This window comes from Zonotrichia leucophrys, chromosome 5 (assembly GCF_028769735.1).
Source record: "Zonotrichia leucophrys gambelii isolate GWCS_2022_RI chromosome 5, RI_Zleu_2.0, whole genome shotgun sequence".
In the NCBI taxonomy this organism is placed as follows: Eukaryota; Metazoa; Chordata; class Aves; order Passeriformes; family Passerellidae; genus Zonotrichia; species Zonotrichia leucophrys.
In genome coordinates, this window is record NC_088175.1 from 59,399,889 (window position 1) to 59,416,397 (window position 16,509).

The 16,509-nt window shown below is 53.4% G+C and overlaps 1 protein-coding gene across 2 annotated transcripts in view; it reads left to right on the top strand.

The window, feature by feature from the left end:
* Positions 1 to 8,243: 8,243 nt before the first annotated feature.
* Positions 8,244 to 16,509, top strand: part of ATL1 (atlastin GTPase 1) — a 36,559-nt gene continuing 28,293 nt past the window's right edge. The window contains exon 1 of one of the 2 annotated variants that reach the window (XM_064715934.1): positions 8,244 to 8,407. In XM_064715934.1, the coding sequence (XP_064572004.1) occupies positions 8,374 to 8,407 (34 nt within the window). In that variant the 5' untranslated portion in view covers positions 8,244 to 8,373. The remainder of the gene's footprint in view (positions 8,408 to 16,509) is intronic. The other variant, XM_064715933.1, reaches the window with a different exon arrangement.

The following is a 16,509-nucleotide window of genomic DNA, read 5'->3' on the forward strand; positions in this document are numbered from 1 at the left end:
AGCCACAGCTGCTCTGTGCCAGGGCCTCACCTTCATAGCCAAGAATTTCTTCCCAATATCTGACTTAAATCTTCCCTTTCCCAGCTTAAATCCATTCCCTGTGTCCTGTCCCTCCCTCCCTTGTCCCCACTCCGTCTCCAGCTCTCCTGGAGCCCCTTCAGGCCCTGCCAGGGGCTCTGAGCTCTCCCTGGAGCCTTCTCCTCCCCAGGTGAGCCCCCCCAGCTCTCCAGCCTGGAGCAGAGGATTTCCAGCCCTTGGAGCATCTTTGTGCCTCTTCTGACCCTGCTCCTCATTGTGGAGGGAGAAGTGCAGGTACAGACCGGGCTTTGAGCCTGTACCCCTTGGTTTGAGGCTGGAAGGAAGCCCTCAGGTTGGCTACACCACCTATATTTTATATATATCTCTATCCTTATATCTGCTTATACCAAACACCAGGCTGAGCTTTCCATCGTTCACACCAGAGGCTGGGATACTTCCCGAGAGACTCGAGAAGGAAAAGGAGGAGGAAGATGTGGAGGATGTAGGACTGATCTGGATTGCAGCCTTGCAGCCACATCGTGTAATCCTTCTCATGGACTAATCAGGTGGCATTTAGCTTTGTGGGTAACCAGTGCAATGAAAGTCACACCAGAATTACCTCAGACTTGCTGGGACTTGTCTCTCTGGGCTCCATAAGTCAAAAAAAGCTTCTGTGAACCTGCAAAGTGGAAAGCATTTATAGCTGCCTTTCCCAATTATTTTCAGCAAAGCAGCTGAAATTCTGGGCAAAGCTCACCCATGGTCTCTGAAATGAATGCTGAACAATTTAAGAAGCCCAAAGGTGGGGATAGGGAGTAGAGGAATGCTGGAATTTGCAGTAGCACTGGCTGCAAGGAGAATCATTAGAGCATGAAAGGAGGTGTGATTTTCTAGGCGTAAAAACTACCACGTACTCAGGGCAGGAAATACATCTGCAGAAGTTAGGTAGAAAAAATTCAAATAGATGCCAGATGTAGGAGTCTCTGGTGTCCAGGATTGCTTAGTTCAGAACAGATTCTGCTGCTTTGGCAGCCACACAGCCCAGGCAGGCCCAATGTAGTCTAATGACAACGTAGCCAAGCACTGATCTTGGGTTTAAAATGGAGCCTGGGCTTTGAACTTGCTCTTACATTTAGAAATCCCACAAGGAGTACCTGACAGAGTGCTGTGGGTTGCATAAGATTTTCCTTCAGACCACAGGCTCCATGGCAGACCTCATAAGGATCTGTGGTGCTTTGGGTTAAACTCAAAGGCATCGTGTGCAGACTCCTGGGAATTGCAGAGTGGCCTTTGGGTTTATTGGGATTTATTTATGGGCTGGTTTGGGCTGCAAAATGTAACCTGCCCCACCTCCCAGAACCAGGAGAGCTCAGGGCTGCTCACTTAAAGAGATTCCCATTTCATTTCCCCTTGTGCTCTCCAAGCCTTCTGCATCCTGTACGTCCTTTCCAATGTAAATACCTAACTTTTCCTGAGCCCCCAACAAACAAGGCACTATTTACCCTTTAGAGAGCTGTATTTCCTCAAGTAGTTTTTAACAAAGCAATTACCTTTCCCCTCATAAATCAGCTTCCTGTGCTCCCGATAGGGAGCTGTTTGTGTCCTTTTTCTTTCCCCTTCCTCAGCTGATGCTTTTCACTCTGCTGACTTGCTGCTCCTGACAAGCCATGGGATGACAGCACAGCAAAAAGGACATTTCATTTTCCAGTGGCAGATGGTGCATTAAGGCTTGGCCTCCTAGAACACCTCTCAGATCTGAGGGGCTGAAATTCACTGCAAAAGCTGCTGTACTTAGTCCTTGCTGGGTTAAGTTTCGCTTCCCACCTGGAGGTGCAGTTTCTCATCCCATCTTGTGGAGAGTGGAGCTCTCAGAGCCCATCTCGTGTTCTGAGCTTTAATTCACCTTTCTCAGCTCGGTTCCCTGCTGGAAGAACATCTGGGAGGCGTCCATAGATAAAAGCAGCACTGGGACTGGATTATTGTCACCATTTCATGATTAGGAAAATGGAGGAAAATGAGGAAACTGCCTGAAATTGTGCCAGGAGAGGCTGAGGTTGGATATTAGGGGAAATCTCTCCAGGGAAAGGTGGTCAGGCATTGTTTGCCCAGAGCAGTGGAGGAGTCACCATCCCTGGAGGGGGACAAGAGCAGTGTGAAGGTGGCACCTGGGGACATGAGTCAGTGATGACCATGCAGTGCCGAGTTAAGGCTTGGGCTCAGTGGTCTGAGAGGGCTTTTCCAACCTTAATGATTTAATTAATGATTCTAATGAGTTGTGCAGAGTTTTCAGTGCAAGCCATGGCCCCTGTGCCCTGGCAGGCCCCTGCTCCTGAGCACACACTGCATTTTCCACCCCAGACCACGCTGCTTTTCTGGTCAAGCGTGTTCAGGAATGTGCTTTTATGCAGCATCTTCCATGTGAGCAGGTCGCAGCCCTAAAAGGAATGTTAAGTGGTTTTACATAAGGCATTCCGTGGCTTTGGAGAATGTGATCTGTTTGTGCTGCAGCCTGAGGAGGAAGAGCAGCCACGAGACACCCAGGAGCACCAGGGAGCACCAGGTAACGGGGGCTGCAGAGCTGCAGGAATTTCTAACTGAGCAAGATAATAAAGGTGCTTTTAAAAGCAGTGAAAATACTTCAGTCCTGGTGGGTTTTTTGACTACTAAAATATCTTTAATTTTATACAGTCTAACAAACTCACATGGAAGGCATTCATAACTGCTGCAGCACCTTCCCTATGATTTGAATTTTTTTTTTTTTTTTAAGATTGTGGTTTGTGTTTTCCAGGCTGATTTTCCTCCCCAGTGGAACACACACTTGCTTCACCCACGGCCACAAGTGAAGGAACCTGCAGTGGAGCCATTCCCAGGCTTTCTGTGGACAATTTTCCACCCCTGAGTCCAGTTCAGGATGCTGAACCTCCTAAAGCTTCTTGGCATCCCTTTGGCAGCTTTCAGTGCTGCTTCACCTGCTCTGCTATCAGAATCCAAAATAGGAGGGATAGGGAGGATTTTGTGGGATCCTGAATGGTTTCTTGCTGCTGGAATGGCCCTTTGGGGGACAACTGGGATGGCAGCAGATGCAGGCACGTGATGACAAGTACAAAAAATGCTTAGAAAAAAATAAAGAGCAGAAAGAAAGAGAAGTCCTGGCAAGATGGATGGAGAGAACACAGCCAAGGGCAAGAGAAGGAGGAGACATCCAGGATATTTCTTATGTCCAGCTTGGGAATTCACTTGCTCAAGGAAGCATCAGTCTGCCATAGACCGAGGATCTCTCCAGGGGTTGTGCTGAGAGGCTGTGGGAAGGAGAAGAGAAAAAAAGCCTTTTGTCCTTTGCAGGAGCAGGAGAATTGAAGGAGTCACAGCCCAGCCCTGTGTGCAAGGATTTGTTTTTCACGGAAGGAAGAGGGGCACTGTGGCTATACATTATATTTGTGTCACCCCGTTCACGTCCATGCATCTCAGGAGACTTTGCAGCTGATTGTGCTCTTTGCATTCAAAGGAAGGAAACCAGCTGGATGCCCTTCCCTCCCAGCAGCACGCACAGCAGGGCAGAGGTGACACCAGACAGCAACTGCTCAGCACAAGGATGCAGGAAAATGTGGCCATTTCCATGAAAAACAGCATTGAAAAGGGAAATTCAGAGCACTGCCTGGAAACCCGGCTGCTTCCCCTGCTTCCAGGTGCACCAACCTGGCTGGAACATTTTGCAAGTATCCTGCTGAATCATCCAGGCAGGTGGATTTGGTTGGTTCTGCCAAGAGGAGATGGAAGCTTTTTTTTCTGGCTGAGGTGTATCTTCAAGGGGAAATCCTAGAAACAAACTTGGCACACACAGATTTTGGCTTGGGCTCACTAAAGCCACGTTGCAAACAAAAAGGAGGCTGGTGAGGAAGGATGTTTTCAATAGTGTCCATCTGCCTGTCAGTGCAGAGAGAGGGGACAAATTGAAAACAGGATCGGAAATGGACGGGAAGTTTGGCTTGGGAGAGATCCTCTCTCTGCCTTGCTGGCCTCTAAATTGTAGAATCAAGGAATTACCCTGAGGATCATCCAGTTCAACTCCTGGCCATGCACAGACACCCCAAAAATCCTGAGAGCTGTCCTGGAGCTCTGGCAGCCTTGGGAACGTGACCATTCCCTGGGGAGCCCCACCACAATCTGGGGGAAAAACTGATCAAGAGAAAGAAAAGGATCAGATGGTGCAAAGGCAGCCACCGAGGTAAAACCAGGCCTGGGCTGATGATTCTTTATCTCCATGTTTATTTTATCCTTAAGTAGCTCCTTTGGTTTATGGAGCATCTTCCAGAAGGAAGAACCTCCACAGTGATTGATTAAACAAGTCATTTAATTAACTGCTGGAATTCTGTCTCCTGCACAGTGAAATCCCTCAGCACAGCCCGAGTGTGCAATGGTGTTTACAGAAGCAGCAAAGATAATTCCTTTGGCTGCACAGCCCATGTAAATGTGGGCGGTCACGGCACAATTTGGGGTGAGAAATGGGAGCTGCAGGAATAGCAGGATTTCCTAAGCAACAAAGATCTGCTTCACTTAAAATATTTCAGGAAGGAAAAAAAAAAAAAGAAAAATCAAACAACAGAAAGATGTCAGGAAGGTTTTAGCTTCAGGACCAGGGAAAAGCTGATTCAGTTTTATCCTTTTTTGGTATTTCCAAGGAATTGAGGCCTCCTAACCCTAGAATAAGGGTACAGAAATGAGAGCAGCGATGAGGAATCCTGCCAGGCAGTGTAACCTGCAGAGAGACATCTCCCTGCAATGCTCTTCAGACACATTTGACATCTAGATCCCTTCGACTTTCCCACGCAATTCAGCAGAAGCAGTGAAAGAGCAAACCCCGAGAAGGCAGAAGTGACAATAAAAACTAAACTAACACACCCCAGAGCCTCAGTTAACCACTGCCAGAACAGATCTGTGCCCCAGGGGCTCAGGCAGCGCCTTGTCCAAGGCAGACTGGTGGGGATGGCAGCGTTTTCCTCAGCAGCAGGTCCCAGGGAGCCCGGGGTGGCACCTGAGCAAGAGCAGAGCCTTGGCACAGCGTCCCTTTGGCACCTCTTACATAAGCGTTGCACAACGCCCGGGCTCTGTTTGCACAGGGCTGGGGATATGAAAAGCAACTGGAAATGCTGCCTGGGTAAGTGGGACATCAAATCAAGGTAAATTATGAAACAGCTCCTGCCAGCGGAATGCAGGATGGATTTAAATCCAGGTTTTCTCCAAATTCCGGGGTCTTTTCTGCGCTGGATCTCGCGGTGTGCTCTCCCTCTGTGCTCTCCTTCTGTGGGGTGTTTTCTCTTTTTGCCTTTTCTCCATTTAGCATCGTTTTTGCTCAAGAATTCTTCCAGTCCATGACCATTCAGCACATCTGCTGTGAAATCAGCTCATTGTGAGCTGGCAACTTGGGCAGCAAGAATGCAAAGATGCTTCTTAGGAAGGGCTGGTTGCAACTGGGAAATAAAAGAAAGATGAATTGGTGGAGAGAAGGAGGGGATGAAAATGAACAAATGCTGAGTCACTCTTTGGAAAAAAGATCACCCCCATGACTTGTGATCATAGGAGATAATGCAGGAAAAGGCCTTGGGAGTTTGTGCAGACAATCCCCACAGCACAGCACAGGATCAGACCTCTCTGCTTCTCCTTGACTGGGATACCATAATGGATAGCATAAGAGAAAAGGAGAAAATGCCAGTAAATGGGGCAGTACAAGCTTGACATTAGTAGCAATTCTCAGAGGAATCAGGAAAACAGGACCTGAGCCCATCTCAGTTTAATTAGACTTTCAGATTAACACATTTCCTTTTCCATCCTCTATTTCCCCCCCTCTCCAGTCCATTTCCCATCTGCTTTTCTTTTAATCTCCTCTTTCAACCTATCTGAACCCCTCTGAGAGTGTCCAGTGTGAGAAATCCCTCCTCACAACACCTGTCTCCCCTCTGCTGCACTGAAGCAGCAACAGGCAGGGGCAATCCCAGGGATTATTCCTACAAACCCTAATGCAGCTTCTGCAAAGCCCAGGGAGCTCCTCGTGCTCGCAGGGCCCGGCAGGGGTGGGCAGGATTCAGCTGTGTGCCACGTGAGAGAGCCAAAATTACACGTTTGCTTGTGATGCTGTAAACACAGGGAAGAGGCCAACGAGAGGCAGTCACACAGGGTTGGAGGAGGCACTCAGGAATGAAGTGTCAGCATATCAATGGGAGCACAACCACACATGGCTTTGGTACACATCAGACGCCTGGAACTGAAGATTGGTTTGGTTTTGAGTGTTCTTCCTGCTGTCAGGAGGGAAGAGCAGATCCTGCTGGGTGGCCACTGGCTTTCCCTGGCTGCTGTGGGCCAGGGTGCAGAAATGATCAGCACTCGCCCAAAATCTCCTCTTGCAGATACGATCTGGGGCTCAGCTCCCTTCCCATCCTGCCAGATTTTGTCCTTCTGGTGACCACCACATTTCCAGTTTGATCAGCTGATCTTGGAGTGCTGTGTGCCACGTGTCTTCCAAAGAGCACTGGGCTCTGGCTTCAGAGTCAGGTTGGTTCCAGCAGCTTGTTGGCATCAAGAGCGTGGGCAAACAGTAGCTGAGGACAAGTGTGTGCCCTCCCGTGCTGGTGCACAGGGAGTGGGTGGGAGTGGGCCCAGAAAGCCAAACACAGCATGGGCTGCAGCCCAGCAGGGTGGGCAGGAGGCTGAGGGAGGGGATCGTTCCCCTCTACTCTGCTTTTGTGACACACCCCACCTGCAGTGCTGCCTCCAGCTCTGGGGCCCCCAACAGGGGAAGGATGTGGAGCTGCTGGAGAAAGTTCAGAGGAGGCCACAGGGCTGGAGCCCCTCTGCTCTGGAGCCAGGCTGGGAGAGCTGGAAAACAGAAGGCTCCAGGGAGAGCTCAGAGCCCCTGGCAGGGCCTGAAGGGGCTCCAGGAGAGCTGGAGAGGGACTGGGGACAAGGACAGAGGGACAGGACACAGGGAATGGCTTCATCTGGGTTAGATGGGATATTGGGAAAGAATCCTAAGTGTGAGGGTGGGCAGGCCCTGGCACAGGGTGTCCTGAGGAGCTTTGGCTGCTCCCAGATTCCTGGAAGTGTCCAAGGCCAGGCTGGACATGGGGGATAGGAAAAAGGAAAGGAAAAGAAAAGGACTCCTGCCCATGACAGAGGGTGAAATGAAATGAGCTTTAGGGTCCCTTCCAACCCACACCATTCTGGAATTCTACATTATCTACATTATCAACTGTGCTGCACTTAAATCCTCCCCAGAGGTGTCCAAGTCCAGCCCTTACCCTGCCTTCTTTGTGCCCCACCTGCATGAGCACTGTGAGTGTCTCCGGCTGCCTGCACAGGCGGGACTGGGGAGCAGGGCCTGGCTGACCGCACCCCAGGGCAGCATCCCTGTGGTGATTTCTCAGCCCAGGTGTCCCCATGCACTCACCACAGTCCTGCTTGTGCCGGGTTCCCCTCCTAGCCATGGCCCCTCGTGGGTGGGTGCCCACAGGGGCTCTTGGTGCCCCATATGAGCCAGGTGCCCTGCCCCGGGGTGGATGTCTCCAGCGTGTGGGTGCCTCCAAGTGCACCCAGTGCCCCCAGGTTTGGATACTCCAGGTGCCCCAACGATCCCACTGCTCTGGCAGGAATAACCTGGATTTTGGATCAGCCTGTCTGCTGAGACCCCCATCCATGCCCCCTGCATGGCCGCCGCTGGTGGTGCCCCTCACGACCCCAGTGTCCTGGCAGGGCTACCCTGGATGCCGGACCCTGCTATCCTTGCTGAGCCCCCCATCCATACCCCCCCGCATGGCCGCCCCTCACGATCCCAGCGCCCTGGCAGGGCTACCCTGGATGTCTCCTACCCGTGCTGAGCCCCCCATCCATACCCCCCTGCATGGCCGCCCCTCACGATCCCAGCGCCCTGGCAGGGCTACCCTGGATGTCTCCTACCCGTGCTGAGCCCCCCATCCATACCCCCCTGCATGGCCGCCCCTCACGATGCCAGCGCCCTGGCAGGGCTACCCTGGATGTCTCCTACCCGTGCTGAGCCCCCCACCACCACCACCCCCTCGGGAGGGGATTCAGCCCCGCCGGGGGTGCGGCTCGCCCCGCCCGCGGGGCCCCCCTGGCTGCGCGCACCCCGAGCGGCGGTGCCGGGGCGGCCCCGCGGGTGCCGTGGGCGGGTGCCCCGGCGGGCCGGGCCGTGCCGGGCCGTGCCGCGGTGCCGCGCCGAGCGGCGGGCGGGGATGCTGCTGCTGCTGCCGCCGCCGGCTCCCCCGCCCGCCCCGCGCCGCCGCCGCAGCCCCGCCAGACGCAGCGCGGCTCGGAGCGCGCACGGAGCCTCCCGCAGCCGCCGCCATGGCCCGGAACCGCCGGGACAGGAGCAGCTGGGGTAGGGCGGCGGCGGCAGAACCGGGGGGGAGCGGGGGGAGCGCGGACAATGCCGGGCCTGAGGCGGCCGCGGGCCGCGCCGGGGCGGGGCTGCGGCGGGAGGACGCGGGCGGGGGGCTCGGCTGGCCCGGGCGGGGCGGGGGGCGGCCCGGTGCCGAGGGGACACACGGATGTCTGGGACACCCCCCGCGCTATCCCTGAGGGGCCTGGGGTCCGCCCGTCCCGCCCCGGCAGCGTGACGGGGAGCGGGGCTGCGGGATGGGCGCCCCTCGTTCCGGGGCCTCCTGAGGCGGGCTGTCCCCGGCTTGGGCTGGTCACCGCCCTCGGCTGGGCTGCGGCGGGACCCCCTGACACACCTGGGGCCAGACAGCCCCTGCAGCTCCCTGGGGAGCCTTTGGGCTGCTCCTCCGGCTTGCCCTGACACCCCTTAGCCCGGCCCTGCCGTCCCCTCAGCCCCTGATGGGGGGATGACACCTCAGCCACCACCCCAGCTCATCCGGGAGCAGCGATCCCGCTCACCCCGCCTTCCACAGGCAGAGCCACAAGGCCACCCTGCCTTGTCCCGTTCTGGAAGCTGTAGGATTTAGTTGTCGAGTCACCCTCCAGACAGGGCCCATTTTGAACCCACCCCTGGCAGCCCCCTGTTCCCGGGGGAGCCGGGGAGCGGAGCGGGGGGACGGCAGGAGGAAGTTCTGTGCTGCCTTCCTGCGAGGCTTCGGTTCCTCCAGAGGCGCCTGGGTCCTCCTGGATCCTCCGGCAGCTCCTGCTTCGCCCTGGATGAGCCCCGGCTGGTCCCACAGGTGGGCAGCACCAGCAAGGGGCTCCTCCACCTTCAGCCTGCTTGTGAAGGATGGCTTCACCCACTCCCACTGACACGCTGTTCCGTAGGAAATCCCATTTTATCCAGCCAGTTCCCGTTATTTGAGCAGAGTAATTTGCCGTTTCCTCCGGAGCCGTAATTCCATGTGAGCTCACTCACACGGGTGCCGGCGGTATCCCGGCTCCTCAGGCAGAGCGGGTGAGCTGAGCTGTGATGTTTAGATACACAAATTACATTTTAATTTGTGTAGATGAGCGTAGGATTTCCCATGGCAATGATTAACAGCTCGGAGGCATGCTGGAGGAAGCACTGGGATAACGGAGCTGCTGATCCGGTGATGGATTTTTTTTTTGGGATGGAGGGGGGGGGACAAAATGGGCCAAGCTCATTTGGTGGGTTCAGCTGTGACTTAATGAAGGTGCTCAGATCCTTGGGTAACGCGGAGGGAAAACTTGCCAGGGAATGTGGTGCCATTCTCAGCTTTGTCTCGCGGAGCGTGTGACAGACGCGGCAGCCCTGACTCCGTGCGTGCCGGGAATTGCACACACGTCCGGCCGCCCGTGCCTTCCCTGCCCGCCCCGGCAGCGGCAGGAGCGAATGCAAATGCTGCCGGAGGGAAGCGGAGAAAGCATCGCCCCGGGAAGCACAGCCTGCGCCCGGCAAGGGATTTAGGCACATTTCTCAGCCTGCTCCCTGGAAATGTGATGTGTCACCGAGGGGTGAACTCTTCCTGAGCTTCTCTGCGAGAATCTGGAAGCGTCCATGGATCCAGGTGGATCTCTGTGGGATCAGCTGCCTTCTGCTGCCGCCCATCCACAGCTCAGAATAATTCCCTCTATTATCCCACAGACATTCACCTATTCCTAGAGGATTCCCTGGCTTTTTGCCAGGCTGGTTGACATTGTGAGTAAGAAATTGAGTGAAACGCTTCAAATTTTTTTTTTTTTTTACTAGGAAAGAAAAAGAAAAAGCTGCCTTTATAAATTTCTTTATTCTATTTATACAACAAAACCTCATTGCCTTGAAAGCTGTGTTTACATCCAGTGACTGCAGCATTGTGTGGTGACATCAGTCCATGGGGTGACTCTTCCACTGCTACATTTTTCAGCTGGCAAAGGAGGAGGACATTTTTCAGCTGGCAAAGGAGGAGGCTTGGGCTTTTCCTGAAACTAAGGCAGAAAGGAGAAAGTCCTTGCTTTGTTCTGAAAGTGGGCTTATGGGTCATTAAAAATATTAACGCTATTTTGAAACGGATCAAACTTTGCCCTAGTTACTCAGGCCTGGGAACAGGCAGCTGCTTAGTGTAACCCTCCTTTGTTTCATAAAAATAATTTGCTTTTTTAAAGCTCACACAGCAAATTAGGATGAGTGTGTGGGATTGCCCCTGGTCATAGCTGGGTCGCTGTCACATCCCCGGGAGCTCTGTAGGGGTGTGTGATGCATCCAGAGTAGGATTTAGCCTTGGGCTAGAGGTCAGCATCAGGTTATGCCTCATTTGAGGCTCTTCCTGAACGTGCCAAGCGGTGCACAGACCTCACAACTGCTGCCAGTTCGATGGCTGAGGCAGCTGCAGATTAAAAAAAAATCCCAAATAATTCCTTGCTGTGAGTAGTGGACCCTGCTTTGCCCAAAATAAGGATTGTTAGTCCAAGTTCTGCTTGGCACAGTGAAATCCAGCCAGCTCCTGGAGGTTTGTAGTAGATTACACTGATTTTTGTCTGAAATTCTTTGTGCTTGGCAGTGGCAGATGTTCAGCAGCCTGGTCCCTGTGATCCAGTGAGATCCCTGCTCCCAGTCACTCCTTTAAACAGCACAGACTGGAACAAATGGTGTGAAATCTCATCTTTCCCACCAGGGCCAATTTTGTGTTGAAATTGGAACGGTCCACCTAGCAAGAATTCAGTTTTAAAACCATAAAAGGGATTACAGAGGTTACAGATACTTCTAGTAAGGGTTTTCAAGGTGGATAGGGGATTTAGGAGAGCCCCTAAAGGGAGCCAGGAACAGCCAAGGAACTCTTTTGAGCATAAGGGGCTCCTCTCCAGCACAGGCCAGGGATCATCCCTGCCCCATCTCACACTGCACACAATGGGTTAAACTGAGAAGAAAACCCTGATTTTGGTAGGTTGTTTTTCCTTTTAACCATGTTAACATCCTTTGTTGTTTGATTTCTGCCCTTTTATGATGGATTTTCAGTTTCCACTTCCTGGCATTTCTTTGTGACTGAATGCTGGGAACCTGACAAGGGAAAGCTGAGATGTTTCAGACAGAGGAGGCCTTCACACAAAAAGCCAGAAATATTCACAACCAAACGAGTGGCTTGTGAAAGAGAAATGAAAATGAAGTGCTGGGACTTGAAAGAAGAGACAAGTCAACATTTCAAGCTGAATGTGATTATAGAATCATGGAATGGGCAGGGACACTTTCCAGAAGATCAGGTTGCTCCAAGTCCCGTCCAACCTGGCCTGGAACACTTCCAGAGATCCAGGGGCAGCCACAGCTTCTTGCCAGGGCCTCAGCACCTCACAGGGAGGAATTTCTCCTAATATCCCATCTAACCCTGCCCTCTGGCAGTGGGAATCCATTCCCTGTGTCCTGGCCCTCCAGGCTCTCAAACAAAGTCGTTCTCCCATGGTGGTTGTACAGGGAATTGGAATAGCTGGATAAGCAGGACAAGAGCAGCCTGACTTTCTCTTTTTTGGGAAAAACCAGGATGGGCTGAGCCTGCCTGGCAGTGGTGACATGGTGTCCCTGTCCTGCCTGGTGTCACGTCCGTGCCAGGAGTGGCTCTGGCCTTGGCTGCCCCCCTGATTCATTGGTTGTGTCTTGCAGTTTCCCTGCTCCAGGGGTGACAAACAGCACACTGAAATGTTGTTTAGGGCCTGGGTGATGTTCAGAGGCAGCAGGTTTTATATCAGCTCCCCTGGACCACTGACTGGAACCTTCTCCAGCGGGGGAAGGAGGCTGGGGCAGGTGTTGTCACACTCTGTGAGGCACAAGGTGTCCCACAGATCACTGCTGAAAGTCACTTCACTCTCCTCTGTTCATGCCAGAAATGCTCCCTTTTGCCAGCAGGAAAAGGGAAGTTTACAACAGGAAAATCAAACAGATCTCCCAAATGGGGTGGAGGCTCTGGAGAAGGGGCTGAGTTCTGCCAAGCCCACAGAGCACATTTAAAGCACTTTATATGCAGAGTGTAATTACCTTTCATGTTCTACCCTAAAATTTCATGGCGTGTTTACCAAACTTTATTTTCAGACAATTTTAGCAACAAAACGGTAAAAATAATTTAATGTCAGAACAAACTAAATCCAATACTGGTGGTGGAGATGAAGGGAGGCTGTTGCTGACAAATGGCTGATGAAGGACCATGCAGAAAATGTGTGCTGGGAGGGAAGAGGGAGTTCTGGAGATGGATCCCTGCAAGTGTCCAAGGCAGGTTGGATGGGGCTTGGAGCAGCCTGGGACAGTGGAGTGTCCCTGCCCTTGGCAGGGGGTGGAATGAGGTGTTCTGTAGGTTCCCTTCCAACCAAACCGTTCTGGGATTCTGTGTTACCCTGGAGAATGTGGGCTTAAATATGGGAAATATTTATGGGAGATATGGGAATGGGCTTAAATGAGGGAAAGGGAGCAGGCCCGGGGTTTGCACCTGACAAACAGATCATGGTTTCTTTTTGCTGGTGCTCTTCCAACAGCGCTTTGCCTGTGGGAGGTGTCCACCTTGCCTCTGACTCAGCCATTCCTGCTACCTGAGCTGTCATGGGCACGGCCACATAACTGTCTGACCTGACCTCAAACTTGCTGAAAAAATTCTGCAAAAAAACTCTGATTTGCTTCATTCCCCAGGTAGTTTCCTGCCTGTGTGTCCAAAGCTCAGCCTGGGAGTTTGACAGCAGTAGGAGCTGCTCTTGCTTCAGAGCCAGCTAAGCACTGCAGCTTCACGTAGTAGGTGTTGTAATGAGGAATTTCACATTGTACTTTGGCATTTGGGATGTTGTAACAGGCAGGTTTGGGGGCCAGTTATCATCCCAGCTCTTGCTCCTGTCAGCAGTGGGAAGGTCCCAAAGCACTCCTGCTATCAGCAGAGTCATTCATCCCTTGTTCCCTGTGCCAGAGGGAGCAGGGGCTGAGCTGGCTGGGCAGAGCTGATGCTGTGCTGCTGCCAGCTGGGTGACTCAGGGCTGGCAGCAGCAAGGTGCACTCCACATCTGCCCTGCTCCAAAAAAAGCAAAGGGTGAGTGAGGATGAAGGCTGGCACAGCAAAGTCGCTGCCAGGAGAGCGTGGGAGTGCACATGGGATTGGCAGGGCTGGGAACACAGCTGGGCAGCTCCGCTCTGGGAGTTTGCCCTGACTGTGGAGAGGAGCTGGGGATCCCAAAGGGACACTGCAAGTGTGGCCTTTTCCAGAATCGCAGTTATTTAGGTTGGAAAGACCTCTGAGATCATCAAATCCCAAACACCAGCTCGTTAAGCAGACCTGGCACTGAGTGCCACACCCAGCCTTTCCAGAGGTGGTGACTCCTCCACGTCCCTGAACAGTCTATTGCTGTTTATCTGCCATTCTTATTGCTGAATGACAGGGCTCCTTTTTCCACAACAGTTTTCTTCACCTGTTTCTGGTGCCCTGCAGCTCCAGGGACTGTCATTGATCCATCATTTCCACAGATTGATGGCAGCTGTGGTTACAGCCAGGCTGAGGAGGTGCAGATGATTTCCTAGGTGGGCACTATAAATTCTGGTCCTGCTTTCCCCTTCCTTGCTGCATTTCCCAGCTCAGCAGCCCCAGGTGGAAGGGGCTAGCATAGCAAGAGAGCCTGACAGAGGGACATGTGGCACTTCCCAGGTCCCCGTGGGTCTGGTCAGTGCATGGGCAGCATTTGGTGCTTCCCCTGCTTGGGTCTGGGGTCCTCTGGTTCTGTGGACGTGTCCAAAATCCCAGCAGAGGTGTGAGCAGAGTAAAGGGAAGGTTGTGTGTCTGTGCCTTCAGCTGTGCCCTGGGTGCAGGAGAAGCATAGAGAGAGACTTATTTATTTATTTACAAGACCACATAGTACCAGGATAGGGAGGAATGGCTTCCCACTGCCAGAGGGCAGGGTTACATTTAGAAAAAGTTATTCCTGTGAGGGTGGGCAGGCCCTGGCACAGGTGCCCAGAGCAGCTGTGGCTGCCCCTGGATCCCTGGCAGTGCCCAAGGCCAGGCTGGACAGGGCTTGGAGCAGCCTGGGACAGTGGAAAGTGTCCCTGCCCATTCCATGATTCTGTAATCACATTCAGCTTGAAATGCTTGCTTGGAAGTGTCCAAGGCCAGGCTGGACAGGGCTTGGAGCACCCTGGGATAGTGGAAGGTGTTATTTGTGTAAGGCTTGAAACTGGCTGGGCATTAAGATCCCTTCCAAGCCAAACCATTCCGGGATTCTGTGCCACAGCAGGGCATGGTGAGTGCGTGTGTGTGGTTAAACCCAGCTTGGGAGGATGTGTGAGCTGCTGGCCTGGAGCCTTTGTGGGTGTGCTGCAGGGTGGCTGTCACCCAGGGCTTAGCCCAGCCAGGTTCCCTGCTCCGCCCTGTGCAGGCCCGGACGCCTCGGGCGGCCCGAGCTGAGGGAACGTGTGGGGCCGGGCTCGGCTCTGGGGGCGCCTCCTTTGTGCAGCAGCAGGGCCGGGTTTGCGGGCACCACCCTGCTCTGCCTCTCCAGCGCACACCCATCGCTTCCACGCTTCATTCCCGTGTTCCCCTGGTTGGCTGGATCAGGTGCCAGCCGTGGAGGGGAGGAGGGAATTGCTGCTGCATGCTCGGAGCTCCCCGCCCCTCGCAGCCCGCTCGGATCGCTGAGGCACTGCGGGCTCAGGGCTCGTGTGCCCGCCCAGCCCGGCTGAACGTGCCCAGGGCAGGGGGGATGCTCGGGGAGGGTTCTGTGCTCCCCTGAGCCGTGGTGCAGGGCAGATAAGTATTGGAATATGAATCCCAATATTACCAGTTAGATTGTGCCTGGGCCAGCGTGACCCTCGCTGCTGAGCCAAAGGCGGCTTCTGTGGTGCTTTACCCCAGAGACACCTTCAGCTTGCAACAGATAAGCTTCCTGCAAACCGCAGCTCTCTGGAGAGCGTCCCGAGGGATGGAGGCTGACTGCAGCCTGTGTTCGGGGCTTGGCTCTGGTGCTCTTGGTGGCACTGTGATACGGGATGGAAACTCCAGAAAGGAGGCACACAGACATCACTGCTGGTCACACAGATCCCCTGAGAGCTGCTGATAAGCAGCCTGACACGGTGCATACACGGTACTCTGTTCCAAGGAACAAGCAAGTTCAGGCTTCCCATCAGACCTCGATTTTCTCTCCTTGCTGGTTTGTTTTCCCTGCAGTAATTTGGTTTGAATGCCCTCAGAATGGCAGCACTGCCTGGCATTGGTGTTGGTGTGTGTGTGACATCTGAGCTGGGGCTGTTTTGCCTGGAGAAGAGAAAGCTCCAGGGACACCTCACTGGGGCCTTCCAGGACCTGGAAGTGGCTTACAAAAAAGGAGAGTGACTTTGTACATGGGCAGATAGTAGTAGGACAAGGGGGAAATGATTTAAACTAAAAAAGGAGAGATTACATTAGATATGAGGAAAAAACTCTTCTCTGTGAGGGTGAGGAGGGTGCCCAGAGCAGCTGTGGCTGCCCCTGATCCCTGGCAGTGCCCAAGGCCAGGCTGGACAGGGCTGGAGCAGCCTGGGACAGTGGGAGGTGTCCCTGCCATGGCAGGGGGTGGAATAAGATGATTTTTAAGGTTCTTTCTAACCCAAACTCTTCTGGGATCGTGATTTCAGCAGGAGAATTGGAGCCCAGGCTGCAGCTCCTGTTTTCCACAGGAAATCCTGGGGTCCAGGAGAGCCTGAGAGCAGGGCTGGCAGATTGGGCTCCTCAGGCTCTGCTCAGGCTGTGTTTGCACTGATGGTGGGACAGGGCTGGGTTTCGTGCTCTGGAATGAAATGGATTTCTTGTGAAGGCTCACACCAGGACAAGGCTGGTTCCTCTGTGGCACTCAGCATTTCTGTGACCTGTTCTTCCATGGCTGAGGGAGAGCAGGCTCCAGCAAGCACTCACCAAACATTGCATACTTAGTGGCTTGTAATTAACTCCTAGAGAAGAATAAATTAAGTCAATTACATTAGACATGTCCGTGAGTCTGCACAATGTGAAACACGCTGTTTCAATTTAATTAATTCAGTCCAAAGCAAATCTTAGACCAGTAAAAGAATTCTTTGCTTTTTTTATGCTGTCTGACAGCAAATCCTGCTCTCCTTCC